Genomic DNA, 17,999 nt, shown 5'->3' with positions numbered 1-17,999 from the left:
AAAGTTTATCATTCTCTTGCTTTTATGATTTTTCATATGTTTATATCAAAATTGTATATTACTTAAATTTCACATTTTGAATTGTACATGAACAGGATACACCATGTGTTCTTCTGTGGTTAGCTTTCTTCAAACAACAGAATATTCTTAACAATGTATTTTTACAGTGGTATATGACTGTAAGTTCATTTATTCTTGTTGTTGTAAAATATTAATAGCTCATGTGACTACATTACAACTATTTGTCCATTCTATTACTGATAGCAAAAAAATCAAAACCACTCTATTTTCCATTACAAAAAAAATGCTGCTATGGATAATTTTATACATAGCTCCTAAAGCGTTAAGTACGAGATTAGACAGGAAGGAAGAGCAAAATCCTCATTTTTTCATTAACTGGTATGCCTACACAGAAAACAGTGATTATTTTGAAAATCTGATTTGTGTCAGATACAGCTAGCATTCAGATTCATTTATTAAGAATGGTCTTCTCAATCAATGGTGCTTGATGATCCAAATTTATTAAATATAAGAGCAATTAAATCCAAATCTTTGGGGGCGCCTGGGTGGCTCAGTCGTTAAGTGTCTGCCTTCGGCTCAGGTCATGATCCCAGGGTCCTGGGATCGAGTCCCGCATCGGGCTCCCTGCTCGGCAGGAAGCCTGCTTCTCCCTCTCCCACTCCCCCTGCTTGTATTCCTGCTCTCGCTATCTCTCGCTCTGTCAAATAAATAAATAAAATCTTAAAAAAAAAAAAAAAGATTTAAATCCAAATCTTTGGTATATATCCAAAAGAACTGAAAGGAGAATCTTTTTTTTTTTTTTTTTTAAGATTTTATTTATTTATTTTGACAGAGAGAGACAGCGAGAGAGGGAACACAAGCAGGGCGAGTGGGAGAGGGAGAGGGAGAAGCAGGCTTCCCGCGGAGCAGGGAGCCCAATGTGGGGCTCGATCCCAGGACCCTGGGATCATGACCTGAGCCGAAGGCAGACGCTTAATGACTGAGCCACCCAGGTGCCCCTGAAAGGAGAATCTTGAAGTGATATTTGCACACTCACAATCATAGCAGCATTATCCACAATAGCCAAGAGGTGGAAGCAACTTAAGCATCCATGGATGGATGAGTGGATAAATAAAGTACGGTAGAAACACTGAATGTTATTCAGCCTTAAAAAGCAAAGAATTCTGTCACAGGCTGCAATGTGAATGAATCTTGAGGACATGATGCTAAGTGAAATAAGCTAGTCACAAAAAAGACTAGTACTGTATGATTGTACTTATATATCAAAAGTAGTCAAATTCACAGACAGTAGAATGGTGTCTGCGACGGGCTGGAGGGAGGGAGAAATGGAGAGTTGTTCTTTGGTACAGAGTTTCAGTTTTGCAAGATGAAAATACTTCTGGAAGTCTACCATACAACAGTGTGAGTATACTTAACACTGCTGAATTGTACACTTAGAAATGGTTACATTTTATGTTTTTTAGCACAATTAAAATTAAAAAGTTATTTAATTTTTTTTTAATTTTAAACAAAAATAATACTTGGCACAGAATAAATTCTATTAAAGTACCTGCTATAGTTAGTAGCATTAATATAACTGTACTATTGCTTTTTAATTTAATCTAATTGAGTTTTTTTTTGTATGATATTATTTATTTCTCTCTGGTTGCTTTTAAGATTTTTCTCTTGGGCTTTAGTGTTCTGTAATTTCACTATCATTCTCCTGATTGCAAATAATGGAAACACATAATTTCTAATATTTGTGAATTTAAATCTTTTTATTTTTGGTTCTGGAAAATTCTTAGGCATTATCTCCTCAAGTATTGTTTCTCCTCTATTTTCTTTAATCTCTAAAATTTCCTTCTTGGATGTCTATTAGATCTTTTCATTATATTCTTCAAATATCTTTCATATTTTTTATATTCTTGTCTCTGTGTCCTTTTGTGTAATTTCCTCTCAACTCTTCAAATCTGGTCTACTCATGCATTTGTGTAAATAACTGTTCTTCATTTATAAAAGTTTTGCTTGGTTATTTTTCAAATATGGCTCATCATTTTGAGTCTCATTATGAGTTTCTTTTGCTTCCTCAATTTCATCTTTTATTTTTTAAACATTTCATACATACATAATTTGTATTGTTTCTGCTAATTCTGAGATGAAACTGATCTTGTTTTGCTTGTCTTTAGCTGAATTTCACTAACCCTGGGATCATGACCTGAGCCGAAGGCAGACGCTTAAAGACTGAGCCACCCAGACGCCCCTTGAAGAAAATTCTATTTCCTTAATCTAGCCTACAAAGTCCTGCATGTCCTGGCCTTGCCTACCCCCTTTGAATTTATTTCATGCCCTCACTCACTATGCTTTAACCACACTGGCTTTCTTCAAATTCCTAAAACACAACCAGGCTCTTGCACCAAAGTATTTGGGTCTACTAAGCTCTCCCGGCTCAGAAAACTTCCCCTAACTCTTCAAATACTTGGTTCTTTCTTTCTTATACTTTAAGGTCTTAACTTATACAGTCTCCATTGAATAGAAGATAGGTCACTGCTGTTAATCACAGCAATCCCTTTTTCCTTAATGATGCTGAGTAAGATCTATAAAGAGTATTATTTATTCACTTTCATATGGTCTATATCTCTGTTTAATAAAAAAGACAACTTCCCTAAGAGCAAGGGAATCTTATATGTATCTTATTTACTTGTATCAATTTTTGCTTATCATATAGTATCTATTTAATATTTACTGACTAAAATTAAAATAGCAAAAATTAAAAATAATAGTAGTACTGTATACTGATGCTGACAGTATGGGAAAATATGGATTCTCATAGCAGTTGGTGAGAGAGTACTGAAGGACAATTTGGCAGTATATATCACAATTCTATGAGCCAATCTTTTGACTCAGCAATTCCACTTCTTGAAAGTTATCTTGTGGGAATACACTCCCATGAGTACAAACTGTGTGTGTATATACACACATGTGTTTGTGTGTTCACTCTGGCAATATAGGTAATACCGAAACATTAAAAAGTAATCTAAAATGTTCATCAATAGGGAAATAGTTAAGTATATTTTAGTTTATCCAGACTACAGAATTCTATACAGTTTTAATAACAAAGCAGTTCTTAACTGTACTGACTTGGGAAAATCTACTTTTTGCTTTGTCATTTAGCAAAAAAATCCCCTCGCTTTTAAAATGAATATATTCTTGTATGTATTTAAAAAACACATGCATTTTAAAAAAGTGTCAAGACAATATAAACCAAACTTAATACCTGTGACCCATAGAGAAGGTTAATAGGATTTTTATGGGGAAAGAAAAACATCTGAAGAAGGACCACACAATTCAAGTTTTGCTTTGCTGTTAAAAAAGTAACAACACATATTTATGTATAAATTTTGAAGTGTGAAATAAAATTGCTATTCTTAACATTTATCTGCTTTTTACAGATGCTAAGTTTCTAATTACTCAGGAAAAGTTAGCTGTTAAGAATACAAAAGGAAGCCAACTCCACCCGGAAGGAAAGTAAAACTGAGCTACTACTGAACCTGCAGCATCTACGAGGACTGTAAAATAGAAGTACCCACTGAAAAATACAAAGGACATAAAACAGCCAGAAGTCAGGATAATGGCATTAAACTCTGATCCTGATTACAAGAAAACACCTTCCAGCTGTTTAGTGAAACATTTGAGGAGAATTTTAATCTCTGTTTTGGAACAAGGGAGTAAGTACTCAAGGACCTGGCAAGGCATTTGAGATCATCTCTCCTATCACTATCACCATATGTGAAAAAGGCAAGGCTCAACTAACTGCACACTACACTTCTGAGTTCTGGAGTTCTGTTAAGACTCCAGGGAAATAGCTCTAGTTATACTGTTAGAATCCAGTTCTGCTAGTAACTAATTTAAAGAATGCATTTCTAATTTAGTGAATGTATCCATAAACAAAGTCTCCACTGTTGATTTTTATTTTGTTAATGTAAATTTCTTTCATTTGAAGATAAAACATATAAAGATTATAGGAAATAAAACATCAACTTAAACCTAAGTCCAAACCAGAGCTTGCTCTTTGGTAACTAAGTCTCTTCTATACAGACTTGTAATCAGTCAATAACTAATGACTAGTCTGTCTTTGTGCCTTTCTATCTCCTCCACGCTATCCCACTGTGACCACTCCAATTTTGGTTCTTAGTACCTCATGTCTTCATAAGAATTACTGTAAGACTACTCACCTCTAGTCTCTCGTTATCTAATCTATCCTGTGGAATGCTGCTATGGAAATTGAAATTGAAAACTCAATCAATTCTGGCTTCCAGGCCTTCTCACAAAATGCCCAAGTAAGACAGTAGGCTGGTCAGCAACCCGGGAAGCACTGTAATTCCTTCACTCTGAATGCAGCCTTAGGACTGAGAGAAAACATGGCTTCTTAAGCCCTGGCTGGCTGACAGAAATGAAAGTAGTCATGGGCAGAGGAAGAAGACAAAAAAGTCTTTTCCCTTTCCTCATTGGTGCCAGTTAAACCTTTCAATTTATCTAATTCCTGTCCACTGAGGTTGGCCAAATAAACAATGCAAGAGGGGAAAAGAAAAAAAAAGAAAAAGGTAAGTCCTGTGATGAGTCAATCTGGTGATGCAGGGGACACCTCCTACTAGTATTCAAAGCTAGAAATGCTGAGGACAACAATTTTCTTTACTCATTATGTATACAAAGCACCATAATCAATTTTAAGCAAATACAACATAATTTGAGTCTCTAGTGTACCTGTATCCATTCTCTACATTTTTATAGTTTCTACAGTTTGGCAATATTATACATTTCTACATTTCTCTACCAATATACGTACATTCATAAAGGGCATTTATCTTAATTATTCTGTATTTTCTTTGGCACAATTTCTTCTACATAGTTGGTAATAATTCGATATATGGAAACAAGAAAATAGAATGAGTTCTATACAATTTAGACAGGATTGCTGACAGATCAAAAATAATTATCACCTCTTGAAAGTATAACTGCTTAATATGACAGCAGCAAACAGTTCTTTTTTTTTAAGATTTTATTTATTTATTTGACAAAGAGAGACACAGTGAGAGAGGGAACACAAGCAGGGGGAGTGGGAGAGGGAGAAGCAGGCTTCCCGCCGAGCAGGGAGCCCGATGCGGGGCTCGATCCCAGGACCCTGGGATCATGACCTGAGCCAAAGGCAGACGCTTAACGACTGAGCCACCCAGGTGCCCCCAGTAGCACCTACCATGTACCTCTGCTCTAAATTCTTCACTCTTCATAACAATTTATGAGGTAGGTACTATTATTACCCCAAATATTTAAATGAGAGAAGTAAAGCACATAGAGTTAAAGTAAACATTCCAAGGTGACACAGAAAGCATACTGTGGATCTGGGATAATCCGAGGCAGCCTGGCTCAGAACACGTGCTTTTACTGCAAAGGTCCTGGGAAGCACAGTTAAAAAAGAGAGTTCTCATGTATAAAAGCTCTGCCTTATACATGAATTTTATATCAACACAAGAGTATAATTTGATCAGAACTTATTTACTACTCCATTTTATAAACAGAGCTTACCTCCAAATGACATCATACACAGGATCAAGACACACACCAAATCCTTGCAGGTCCTCTTGTTCAGAGTCATTAAAAGTTTTACAACTCCCATCCACTTTATTTATCAGAAGACATTTAAATGGAGGAGGTTCTGATATAGAAGCAGGTACCAAGCCTTGGGGAAAGATATTTATCCATCTTAAAAATGCATTACCTTTTTATAATGCCTCAGCTTAGAAGATAAGTATTATTTATAAGGGAAGTACTATTATTACAACCATTTTACAGATGAAGAAACTGACACTTCAATAGATTAATTAAAAACTTTTAAGTAATAGAATTAGTACCAAAACCTCAGGCTGTCTAAATCCACAACACAAGCTCTTAATTTCTATACTCTATCACTCCAGTATATAATTATTTATGATATCACAGACACAAGTATAGATTGATACCTATAGATGGAACTTCAAAGTTTGACTTAAGTTACCTTTCATAAAAATTAATTTCTACCACTTATTTAACAAGAACCAATACAGAAAAATTCCTCCTTCCAATACCGGTTTTATCCTATTACAATTTGGCTCATGTTTCCACCACTCTCTAGCTTATAAATACTCACATAAACACAGACATTTAGAAGCTTCTTTAAAATTTCTTCAAAGAGAAAGAAAACAAAAAGCTCTAAGATTATCTATCTCATGATAGGTAAAGATGAACCATTTACTGTCAATCACAACAAAGATTTTGGGAAGAACGTCTGTTTGGGGGTATTACCTATTATGTGTTTACTGGCAAAAATTTCTGATGTTGCCAGCACGTGAGAATTAATAAGTGCTTCATCAATGCGTAAGAAGGTCTGGTCCCCACTTGCACCTATCCAGGTAGCCTTTCTTCCATACTTTGATCCAATGTTAGGCATGGGAGCTGGTTTTGCATTCCAATATGGCACATCCAAAATTGGTCTACCCAGTTGTCCTTTCTAAAAGATTAAATAAACCATATTAACAACATTACTAGATAAACAATCAATAATTTTTTATAAAGTTAAGAAGACAGGAGACAAAAACTGCTCTATGAGAAATTATTCTTTATCAACCGTTAGTACTTTTTTTTAATTAATGAATTCATGTGACATTTAGACCAAAATTTGTAAAGGAATAAAATAATTTCTATTATTCTTAGGAACGCTCTTTCTAATAAACCACCAAGTGTATTATTAAAAATAACAATAAAGCTGAAAAATTTTTCCATCCAAGAAATCACCCTGAAATACTGTCTTCACCTACATTTAAAAGTATAATACACAATATGTTAAAAAATTAGCATTACAAATTGTTATTTTAAAAAAATCACTTTGATATTTTAAGTTGATAGTACTTAAGATGATAGAAAGTCACTACTAAAATCACACAGTCTGAAAATATTTGGGTAAAGGCCAAAATAATGAATACTACAACTGTGAATACAATTAGAAAATTACATTTTTTACACATGATCATGTGTTACTAAATTATTTATGTTTCAAGATAAACAGCATAACCAATGGTAAGGTATGATATCTTAAGTAAATAATTGTTAACTCACTTAAAAACTATGGCTGTCTATAGGTAGTAGGTTAGGTAAGAGTTTAATTTAAAAAACAACAGAAAGTCTCTCATTACTAAGCTAGTAGTAGCTATAAAAGAAGGCTGATGGTGGATGGGTAAACATACATCCACCCCTGGTTCAGGAGTTTGCCCTCCCCCCAAAGCACTCCCCTTCCAAAAGCCCTCTGGAGGGTGGAAAATGCTGTCTCATGGCATCTAGGGTCATCTGCAAGTCCTAGGAATGAGAAATCATTAGCAAAAAACCTGAAGAACACTGGAGCACTGCAAATAGCCTGGTTAATTCTCACCCAACTATCGGGTTTCTAGGGTATTCTATCCCTCCTTCAATACCACAGCAAGAAAATATAGCCACAAAGTGACTGCAAAAGCAACAGAGCTTTAAGCACTGGGCTGAACCAGGGGAGGAAAAATGTGGAAACCACACAAACAGAGAAGAAGCCCAAAATTTCGATGTTAATATGTTAATTCTCAGCTTCTTTCAATGTCTATCCTTATTTTTTGACAAAAAAAAAAAAGCATAAAAAATGTGAACAGTGAGCAAAGTATGTCATATTCAAGGATATATTATGCTTTTAGAAGAAAAATAATTCTATTTGTCACTGACTACTGAAATAAATATTTATTCCCTTACTATCAACCAACTAATGTACAGAAAAGCAGTACAAAAATACAACAGATGACTGGACAGCACCACGGGATTCAGAATGTGGTTATACATAAGCCATAGTTAAATTCATAAAAGTTCACAATAGGACTTCTGCAGGTAGAGGACAAAAATGGCTGTCTGATTTCAAATATTGCCATTCACATTCTTCCCCAAAACAACACAAAACCCACACACAGGGCAAAGAAAACCACGCATGACTCAAGCCTTCAGCAGTTTAGGAAACAGCAGATCCGATGACCTTTAAGTCACCTGTAACCAGAGGAAGAAACCAAATTCCAACAGTCTTCACCCTGGACCTGCCACTGCAAGCTAGAGGGAGTGAAGAGTGCAAAAGGGTGGCTTATGAAGGAGAACAGTGGAGTATGGAGGACTTAGAAGAAGCACTGGTAAAATCATCTCCCAAAGAGAAAATCTAACCCTTAACGTCAAATATGAAATGAAGGTTCACAGCACCAGCTACAGGAAAAAGGATTCAAAGTGTGCAGGACCATTTCTCACCCATGAGACTGACACAAATTAAAAGGTATGACAGCATATTCTGTGGACAAGTCTGTGGAGAAACAGGCATTTTCAACCATTGCTGGTGAGAATGCAAAAATAAAGGGAATTGTTAATATCCCACAAAACTGCATAGGCACTAACCTTCAACCCAGACATCTTACTTCTAGAAATTTACCTCAAAGGTACACCTCTAACAGTATTTATTGCTTTCATTGCAAAATATTGGAAAGTACTTGCAAAATATTGGAAAGTATGTCCACGCATAAGAAACTGAATAACCTAGAGTATATATGCACAAGGGTACTATGCAGATATAAAAAAAAGAATAAGGAAGATCTCTACGAACTATCACAGAATGATTTCTAGGAGATACAGTAAAGTGATAAGGGCAAAGTGCAGAAGAGCATATATAAAATGCTACCTTTTGAAAAATAAAGGGAAATTGTATGTGTGTACATATATACACACATACCTGTATCTATACAATACAAAGAGGAAGTATAAACTGGAAAACAACGAAGTTCATTACTTACAAGCATGGAGTAAAGGGGATATGGGAGGAGATGACACTTGACTGAGTACGCTATTTTTGTGTAACTTTTAACTTCTGGAAACATATTAATGTTCTACATATTCAAAGAAATATAATTATATCTAAGGACATGAAGGAGGGATCCTAAAACTAAAAGCTGAAACAGTGCACTGGACCAGAAGCCCCTTTCCTTAGAAGTCTGAGAGCTCAAAGAAGACAGGACATGCCAGGCGTCAGCATTTTAACCAGTGTCTTCCCCGGAATGGCTAGGAAGTCTGTTACCACAGGGAGAAGAGGAACACCATTGTGTAACAGTCCTCTGAATCTGCCCTCCCTTTGGCAACAGTAGGGAGTCTCATTCACTGTTCCAGGCCAAAGTTATCTCTGTGCCGAAAGGGCATCTCTCTCCCCCAACCCCTGACATTAGATCTTACTCACTTTACAGAGATGACCCCCTGACCCAGGACAGGGTGAGACAAACAGACCTGTAAAAGTGCTTGTTTTCAGGGACAAGGGGAAGAAGGGTGGTCACTGGTTGTAGCTGTTCTTCACGAAGAATCTGTTATTTGTACCTATTCTTATGACTATTAACTAAAGTTTTTTTAAAATTAAAAAAAAAGGCAAACTGAAACGGATGAATCCAACTCTATTCCAAAGGAATAACATAATTCCACTGAAATGGGGTGGGGGAGAGCACCCAAATAACTTATGAACACAGTATCTGACTATATGCCGTCAGCTGTGGGGAAGGACACAGGTGAAAGGGGGCAAGAGCGAGAGTGACAGACAAATCCTGAACTCCTTTTAGTGAGTTTGTTTTTATAGTGGTGTGGGAAAAGCAATATAAAACTATTTTACCCATATTTCAGGACTGAGTGAATGAGAAATAAGTACTCATATTGTTAGAAGCCAGAATTCTTATTGTGGAAGAAAGGAAACAAACATGGAATGGGTCAAGATAAGAAAGACCCCTGTGGGGATAGATTGGAAGTAGAGGTACTGGTGTGGGCTTATGATTTCTAAAATACCTACAGGTATGCATACATATGTGTACTGGGGATATAAAGACACCCCACTGGGGCGCCTGGGTGGCTCAGTTGGTTAAGCGACTGCCTTCGGCTCGGGTCATGATCCTGGAGTCCCGGGATCGAGTCCCACATCGGGCTCCCTGCTCAGCAGGGAGTCTGCTTCTCCCTCTGACCCTCCCCCCTCTCATGCTCTCTCTATCTCATTCTCTCTCTCAAATAAATAAATAAAATCTTAAAAAAAAAAAAAAAAAAAGACACCCCACTGCAATGAATACACTCAGTGCTCAATTGGTGTCTAAAACTATTCCCCACTAAAAAGAACCCATGTTCTTGGAGAAACGGCTGATTCTAGGACTGACACAGAGAAGCCTGAAACAACTTGTTATGCCAGGAAGTAAGGAAGTGCCCCCAAAATGAAGGGGCATGTAATAAGAACACAGGAGCCAGCTCAAAGGGATTCTGATCCATGAAATCTGAGACAATCTACACAACCAAATAATTATGGACAGTAATGAGGAAAATAAAAATACATGGATCTGTACCAAACACACCAAATGAGAAAGAAGGGCTCCAGCTTACAATAAAATGCAAAGGGCCAACTGTTAAATGTGAGCGGGTGCTGGAGTTAGAAAATCTTCATTTTGCAGTCATTAATAGTAAAGACTGGTTTAGGCAAGAATGGGAACCTAAATCTAGGGGGAAATTATATGAGAAGCAGGTACCTTAAAACTGTCTTATTAAAAAAGTCAATCCATAAACTGCTTATTAGTTTCAAGAGAAAAAATACTAATTATGCATTAGAAAAATCAGACATTTTCCAGATGGGCATTTTGTGCCTTCAGATGTGATGCCTGAGGAGAACACAACATCACTTACATAGTATTTTGGCCTGGAATACCCAACCTGAATCTAAACATGAGGAAATATCACAGAAACAAAAATGAGGACCATTTTATTTAAAAAAAGACAAAGTACCATACTCTTCAAAAATGTCAATGTCATAATAGACAAAGAAAAGGTGTGGAAATGGTACAGATTAAAGGAGACTAAAGAGACATGACAATCAGATGCAATACCTGATCTTAGATTGGAGGAGACAAAAAATGCCAAAAAATAATTATTGGATCAATCAAAAAAAACACAAACTGAAGTATTCAGGAATAAAGGATCATAATATATGCAGTTATTCTTAAAGGATTCAGGAAAAAAATATGTTTTACACACACACACACACACACAGTGCTTAAGAGAGAACAAGAGCACGCATGTGCAAGTGATAAAGCAAATCAAAATGATACCAATAGGTGAAGCTGGTTCAAGAGTATATAGGTGGGGGGTGGGAGGGATGGGGTGGCTGGGTGATAGACATTGAGGAGGGTATGTGCTATGGTGAGCACTGTGAATTGTGTAAGACTGTTGAATCACAGACCTGCACCTCTGAAACAAGTAATACATTATATGTTAAAAAAAAAAGAAGAAGAAGATAGCAGGAGGGGAAGAATGAAGCGGGGGAATCAGAGGGGGAGACGAACCATAAGAGACAATGGACTCTGAGAAACAAACTGAGGGTTCTAGAGGGGAGGGGAGTGGGGGGATGGGTTGGCCTGGTGATGGGTATTAAGGAGGGCACGTATTGAATGGAGCACTGGGTGTTATACGCAAACAATGAATCATGGAACACTACATCAAAAACTAATGATGTAATGTATGGTGATTAACATAATAATAAAAAAATAAAATAAAATAAAAAGAATTAAAAAAAAGAGTATATAAGTGTTTTATGTACTATTCTTACTTTTTGCGATCTTTCTGTAGTTTAAAAGCATTTCCAAATAAAAGATTTTTTCTGAAAGTTCACATTTACATTTAAAAAAAAAATCAATAGTTGCAAATTACATCCCAGAGACTTAGGTTATGCAGTTCTGAGTAGTTACCCACATCAGAGACGGTATAGGCTTATTAGCACAGTCTTACGAAGCTTTTCCTTGATCTCTACTATGCCCAAACTATACAAAATTCTCAGAGCATTTTCAGTCTTTTCAAGCTTTGGTGGAAAGAGAACAAAACAGGCAAGCAGACAGAGACAGGGAGTGAGGGAGAGGAAAAAGGAAACTATAATTTTAAACAAATCTACAAGAAAACCAGGCTTTTAAGAAGTTCTAAATTAGAAACAGTTCTGTATGTTAAAAATGAATCTTTGCAAGCTACTTGGGAAATATGCTTTTAAATGACAGAATAACTCTACTGAATGCTTAAAGGATTTTGACCTGGAATAAGCATGTCAAATTCTAACACTGCCATTAAATATAATAAATCCTAATACTACACTAGAGAAGATCATTATTTCACAGTAATGTCATTCAAGTCTTGTGTGTGCTGGATGTGGAGACAGGAAATATGCATATGCAATAATTATAACACAAGAATTTCACTGAAACCAGAAAAAATAGCTGACACAGACAAATTGGCAATGGTACAATGCAATACTATTAATGCTTAAAAAATTCCTTACAGAAAAACTTCCAAATGTGAAGACCTGTCCATCCATTAAAAGTACTGCCGTGTGGTTGCTGCCTGCAGTAACTTGTGTGCTAGGGCCTGGCAAAGCTTGAACAAGAGTGGGACATCCCCTAGGTTAAAAAAAAAAAAATTAAGTCAATTTCTTACAAGACTCAACCGAAATAAAAAGCAATAAATAAACATTGCAATAAGGAATAGAAGAGATAAAAGGCACTACTGGTATATTTGGTAAATATTTATTGAGATACTATATGCCTGTCTTCATCCTAGGTGCCAGATATACAAAGATGAAAAAGACATTATCACTGACTTTAAAGAGATTATTAAAGATTTCCTGAATTTACTACCCTACTTACGGACACATAATTTTTATTTTTTCTGAAAGACTGGTGCTACCTTTGTTCTAAAAGGAAAAAATTTACCTTTTATAGCAATGGCATGTTAGAGATCTCTATAAATATTTATTAGATGAAATAAAAATCATATGCTGCTTTAACAGGAATTCAATCCAGGAGCTATACAAAACAATCAATTTTATATAATTTTTTCTAGCTTTTTATCTGAGCCATGATTTTAGATTTTAACATAGTGCTTAAGGAAATCAGAATACAGTATGGCGAGAGGCACTAGAGCAGTGACTGGATGCTCCAACTCTAGAGCTAGACTGCCTGGGTGTAAACCCTGGCTCCACCACACAACAGCAGTGACCAAGACTGTGAGCAAGGTACTCATCCTTCTTGTATTTTAGTTTTCTCTTCTATAACATAGAGGATAATATTAAACCCTACCCCGTAGGGTTCCTATGAACAATAGAGAAGTTCATATATGTCAAGTGCTTGGATCAATGTCTAGCACACATTTAACACTGAGTAAATGGTAACTATTACAATAAAGGACATCCTTATATCCATTGTATCCACCCTTGTATGACTTTATTAAGCATTTATTAACCACTTTTAATAATCATTATCTGTAATTAGAATAATCACTGTAGAAATAGTAGACACATAATAGGAGAGCTCTGTTTTAGAGACAATTCTGATACTTTAAATTTTTTAAAATTTAATTTTTTTATTTAGAGAGAAAGAGAGAGAGCACGAGCAGGCAGGGAGGGCAAAGGGAGAAGGAGACAGAATCCTAAGCAGGCTCCATGCTCAGTGCGGAGCCTGATGCAGGGCTTGATCTCATGACCCTGAGATCATGACCTGAGGTGAAATCAAGAGTCAGATCAACTGAGCCATCCAGGCACCCCATTATTTAAATTTTTTAAAAATTACATAAAATATATTTTCTAATGGTTATTCAGGCTGCAATGAATAGTACCTGGAAACCTAGTTATGAAAATCTTGCAATAATCTGGGGAGTTATGATGAAGACCTGAACAAAAAACAGTATGAATTCAAAGAAATGAATGAATTTGATAGCTGTAAGGAACAGAACTGACTAGACTTGGCAGGTGACTGATATGGGGCAGGAAGGTATTTTGCTTAAGCAACAAAGTAGATGGTGGTAACATTCACTTAAGACATGAAAATGAATGAGATCTAGGAAGACAATTAGAGCAAAGAAGAGATCTTAATTTTTATTATGAGTTTCTTCTAACACATCAGGTATGGACAGAGGAAGAGCTCACAGCAATCCCAGACATAACAAAGAGGAAGAATGAACTCTGGAAAAATGTGTTATGGAGACAGTTACCAGAAGAGAAGGTTTCAAGAAGGGGGAAATAATGTACATGCTAAACACTCTATATACACATACAAATGACCACTCGATTTAGTAAGAAAAAGGTCTCTTTGGTGGAGAACAGGCACAAAACTAGCAGATGAAGAGTTAACAGTGGGGTCAGAGACTATGCAAAACCCCTTCAAGAATCTCCACACAAAAAAGAAAAATAAAGGAGAACCAACAGCTAAAGGGAAAATGAAGCTCAATCAGGCTTTGTTCCTTTTAAGATGATAGAGATTTATGTAAGTTTAAAAGCATGAGTGGAGATAAAAAGGCTAAAGATACAGTTTAGAGAGGAGAAAAGAAACAGGGCAAGATCCTTAAGGAAAAGGTAGGTAGGCTTCATAACATGGATGAGAACAGGTCCCTCTTTCAAAGTAACATAAAGAAGGAGCAAAAGAAGTAGTATGGATGCAGATAGGTTTGTAGAGCTGGTGGGCTGAAGAATTTCCCACCTAATGGTTTTTATTTTTGCTGTGATGGAATAGAAGAAGGAAATGGGTAAAGCAGAGGATCTGAAGATTACAGAAAAGGGACGGTGGTGAATGGAACAAATAAATATGTAGACCAGGAGTTTTTAACTAAGATTCAAAGGCTTCTAGGAAGTCTATGAGTGAGCTTCAGGAGATCTGTGAACCTTCTAAATTTGTAAGCCAACCTTTATGTGTATATTCTTATATCTACTGTTCTGAAGAGAGACCCCATCTTTCATCAAATTCTCAAGAGGTGTTAAACCAAATAGTTCAAAACCAAAAAGCAGAACAATGACTGCCCATTGTAGAAGCCCTGGTTGAATCTGGAAGTCAGGTAACAATCTGCACACATACAGTGATTTACTTTTTTCCAGAAGCCTAAGTTAGACATGGAAAACATGGATAGATTGATCCATGCTGAAGTGCCATGCCCTAGCATTGAGATCAAGAGGGAAAGAAAACTGAGGTTACTGGTGAGAGTATAGATGAAGAGAATAAATAACAATCTCTAACTTGGGGAGAAAATAAAGTAAAAAAAGGTAGAAGAGAGTAAAAATGTAAAGGGCAGTGGGGAATGAAGTACTGATAAAGTCAAAGGCCAAGTAAAGTAAAGCTAAGTAACAGAAAAAGAAATTATCATCAGATTATGAGGTGTTTAAACTTAAGAATTCAGAGCTGGAGCTGTGCTGGATCCAAGATGGGTCCTAAGAATAACTATCATGAATGTGGAAGTAAAATTTACTAGATAGAAGGTGTCAAGATAAGTATATTGTATGGGACCACTGACAAGGAGAAAAAAGTCACTCATGAGTGTGACAAGACTCTGAGTCAGAAAACACTGTGAAACAGATACGAAATTTTAGATGAATGAAAGGTAACTGAGTGAATGGTAAGTAATAAAAGGGGAGTCAAGCCCAACAGCCCTGCCTCAAAAGAGCAGTAGTTTTTTAACTTGTGGATGGAGTAATATGACCAAGAATAGTAGTGAAAGGTAAATGGTTTTCAACTCTGAGCTACAGGAAGTTGTGCCAAAAAAACAATTGCCCCAAGGGCTATATGGTGAACTAATGCTCTCTAAATGTCCAGTAGCAAAGAATAAAGGGAACATTCTTATAACAGTTCACTTGTCTGTAGTATGCAAAGCACTTTTACATAAACTATCACTGATTATTAAAATAACTCTATGGGTAGATCTGAAGAGCTTCAAGCATTTTCCCAAGAGCTGGTGGCAGGCCTTCTAATACAGTCTTTGAACCCTTTCCATAATATTAGTGAGCCCATTTATTAAATTATTTTGACTACATAAGAAGAACGGAAAAGAAAAACTACATGTGTATGTTTGCACGCATGTGTGCACACTAGGCATTTTACATACACTGCATTAATTCTTTAACAATCCTATGGGATATTTAAAGTAAGGCCTAGTAAATTGCAGTTATATAGTTGGTAAGAGATGAAGCAAAGATTGCAACCTTCTCTAAATGGTTCCAGATACTATGATTGGGTAATATATTAATGCAGAATGAAGACAGTCTAGCAAGAAAAAGAAGAAACTAAAAAACACTATAAGAATGATCAAAATTCTACTGGAAAACAGAGAATAAAAGCATCTAAACTATATAATCTCTTTGTCAACATCCAGGTTAAGGTTTACTGAAAATGGTAAAAAAATAAATAAATACATAAAGTGGAATTCAGACATTTAGAAGCATAATGAACAAAATAAACAAACCAAAAAGAGGGTTAGTAGACTCATGTCATAAGAATGTATAGAAGCCCTCACAAGCTTTCTGACAATCACTTTATAAAGCAGCAGCTAACATCCCCGAGCACTTACTGTGGACTAGGCCCTGTGCTAAGTAACAGGCATGATCTCCCTGAATTCTCACAAGAACCTTCAGAGGAAAATATACGTACTCCAGTTAAACAGAGGAAGAAACAGAGACAAAGAAAAGTAACTTGGCCAAGGTCATACACGGGCACCAGGTGATAGAACCAGGACCCAAACCAGAGAATGAACTCAGTCATTCTGCCAGGACAACACATTAAGTAAGGCGACCATCAATAACATTTTGTTAATCTTTGCCACCATGCACACTTCAATACTGACCTTCCATAACCACACATTAAATTCCAGTTAAAAGCACTTGATTACTACAAACTTTTAAAAATAGGCCCCAATCATCCCCTTTAACTAAATATCTATTAAATGTCTTCTTTGTGGTAGTTAACATGTATGTGATAGGGGCTCTGTTCCTCCTGGGGCTGTTCCTCCACATACGTGGCCAATTTGTTTCTCAATTAGTACCATAGTTCTTGTGTCCTGCCTTATAAGTCCCCCATGGGTCAAGACAAACAGGGTAACTAGAGTGGTTACAATAGAAACGGTTTTGGCTAATTTCTATGTAGCACACCAGGCATAGTGTGTAAGCATTCTTTCACTGGGTTACCCAGTTTGCTCTCCCCACACCACATACTACAACTCAATGGAACCAGGAATGGAAATGTACCTGTGGGAAAAGAACAACTTTGAGCAGTTAAAGCAAACCCCACCAGAGTTTAATCTTCTTAAGAAACCTGAAATCTTTTTAATAATTTAAACCAATTATATTTTTGTGAAGATGAAAAATTCCAGCTATTCAAAATACTCAGCATATTGTTATGATATCATCACCTGAGCAAGTCACTGCAAATTAAGGGTTGGTGCTCACTGATACAATCAGGTCTACGAGACAGTGTTTTTAGGTAACCTCTTTATTTTAAAAGCTGACAAGAGCACTTCTCTTTCAACAGCCATTACACCTCAATGTAGTGTAGCAGAGTGTGCCTATGCTGATCATTCATCATATCGCACAGTTACCTCAGAGCTGTGATTTGATTATAATCATGATTTTCACTATTTCCCTCCCACTCAGGAGAGACCATGAAATATAGTGATTTGCCAATTATTTCCTGTGGAATGGCACTGAAGTACAAAGTACGATTTGTGAAGAAGCGCCCTCTTGTTGCACACAATTGATGGTCCATCATGTCTAACCGTAATGCACTTTTCTCAGCTTATGCCATGACTACAAAATAATCAATAACAGCAACAATGATGATGATGATGATAATGAAGACAATGATAAACCCTCTTCTCCTGTGTCATGAGCCTCAGTGAAAAACAGAAAAGTTGCCAAATTCTTCCCCATACAAATTACAACCCTGACTCAGTCTCTGCATATCACTGATGTCATTCCACTCTAAAGCAAAATATCTGTTGCCTTCTAACACCTGACTGTAACTGCTCAACCCTGCAAGCCGTTGGTATTTTCTCATGTCCAACATCCAGTATCCAAATGTCATATCCAGTGATATTTGATAAACTAATTCTGCCAAAGA

The 17,999-nt window shown here is 36.4% G+C and overlaps 1 protein-coding gene across 11 annotated transcripts in view; it reads right to left on the bottom strand.

Moving 5' to 3' along the window:
- The window catches only part of MYCBP2 (MYC binding protein 2), a 271,236-nt gene that overhangs the window by 148,706 nt on the left and 104,531 nt on the right, over positions 1-17,999 (bottom strand). For all 11 annotated transcript variants that reach the window (XM_064585965.1, XM_064585966.1, XM_064585967.1 and 8 more), the window contains 3 exons: positions 12,410-12,527; positions 6,337-6,541; positions 5,581-5,734 (listed from right to left, as the gene is read on the bottom strand). In XM_064585965.1, the coding sequence (XP_064442035.1) occupies positions 5,581-5,734; positions 6,337-6,541; positions 12,410-12,527 (477 nt within the window). The remainder of the gene's footprint in view (positions 1-5,580; positions 5,735-6,336; positions 6,542-12,409; positions 12,528-17,999) is intronic.

This window comes from Mirounga angustirostris, unplaced genomic scaffold, assembly GCF_029215605.1.
Source record: "Mirounga angustirostris isolate CCGP_5_RB_7025 unplaced genomic scaffold, mMirAng1.0.hap1 SCAF_3, whole genome shotgun sequence".
Taxonomy (NCBI): Eukaryota; Metazoa; Chordata; class Mammalia; order Carnivora; family Phocidae; genus Mirounga; species Mirounga angustirostris.
This window is presented reverse-complemented; position numbering and strand designations above follow the sequence as displayed.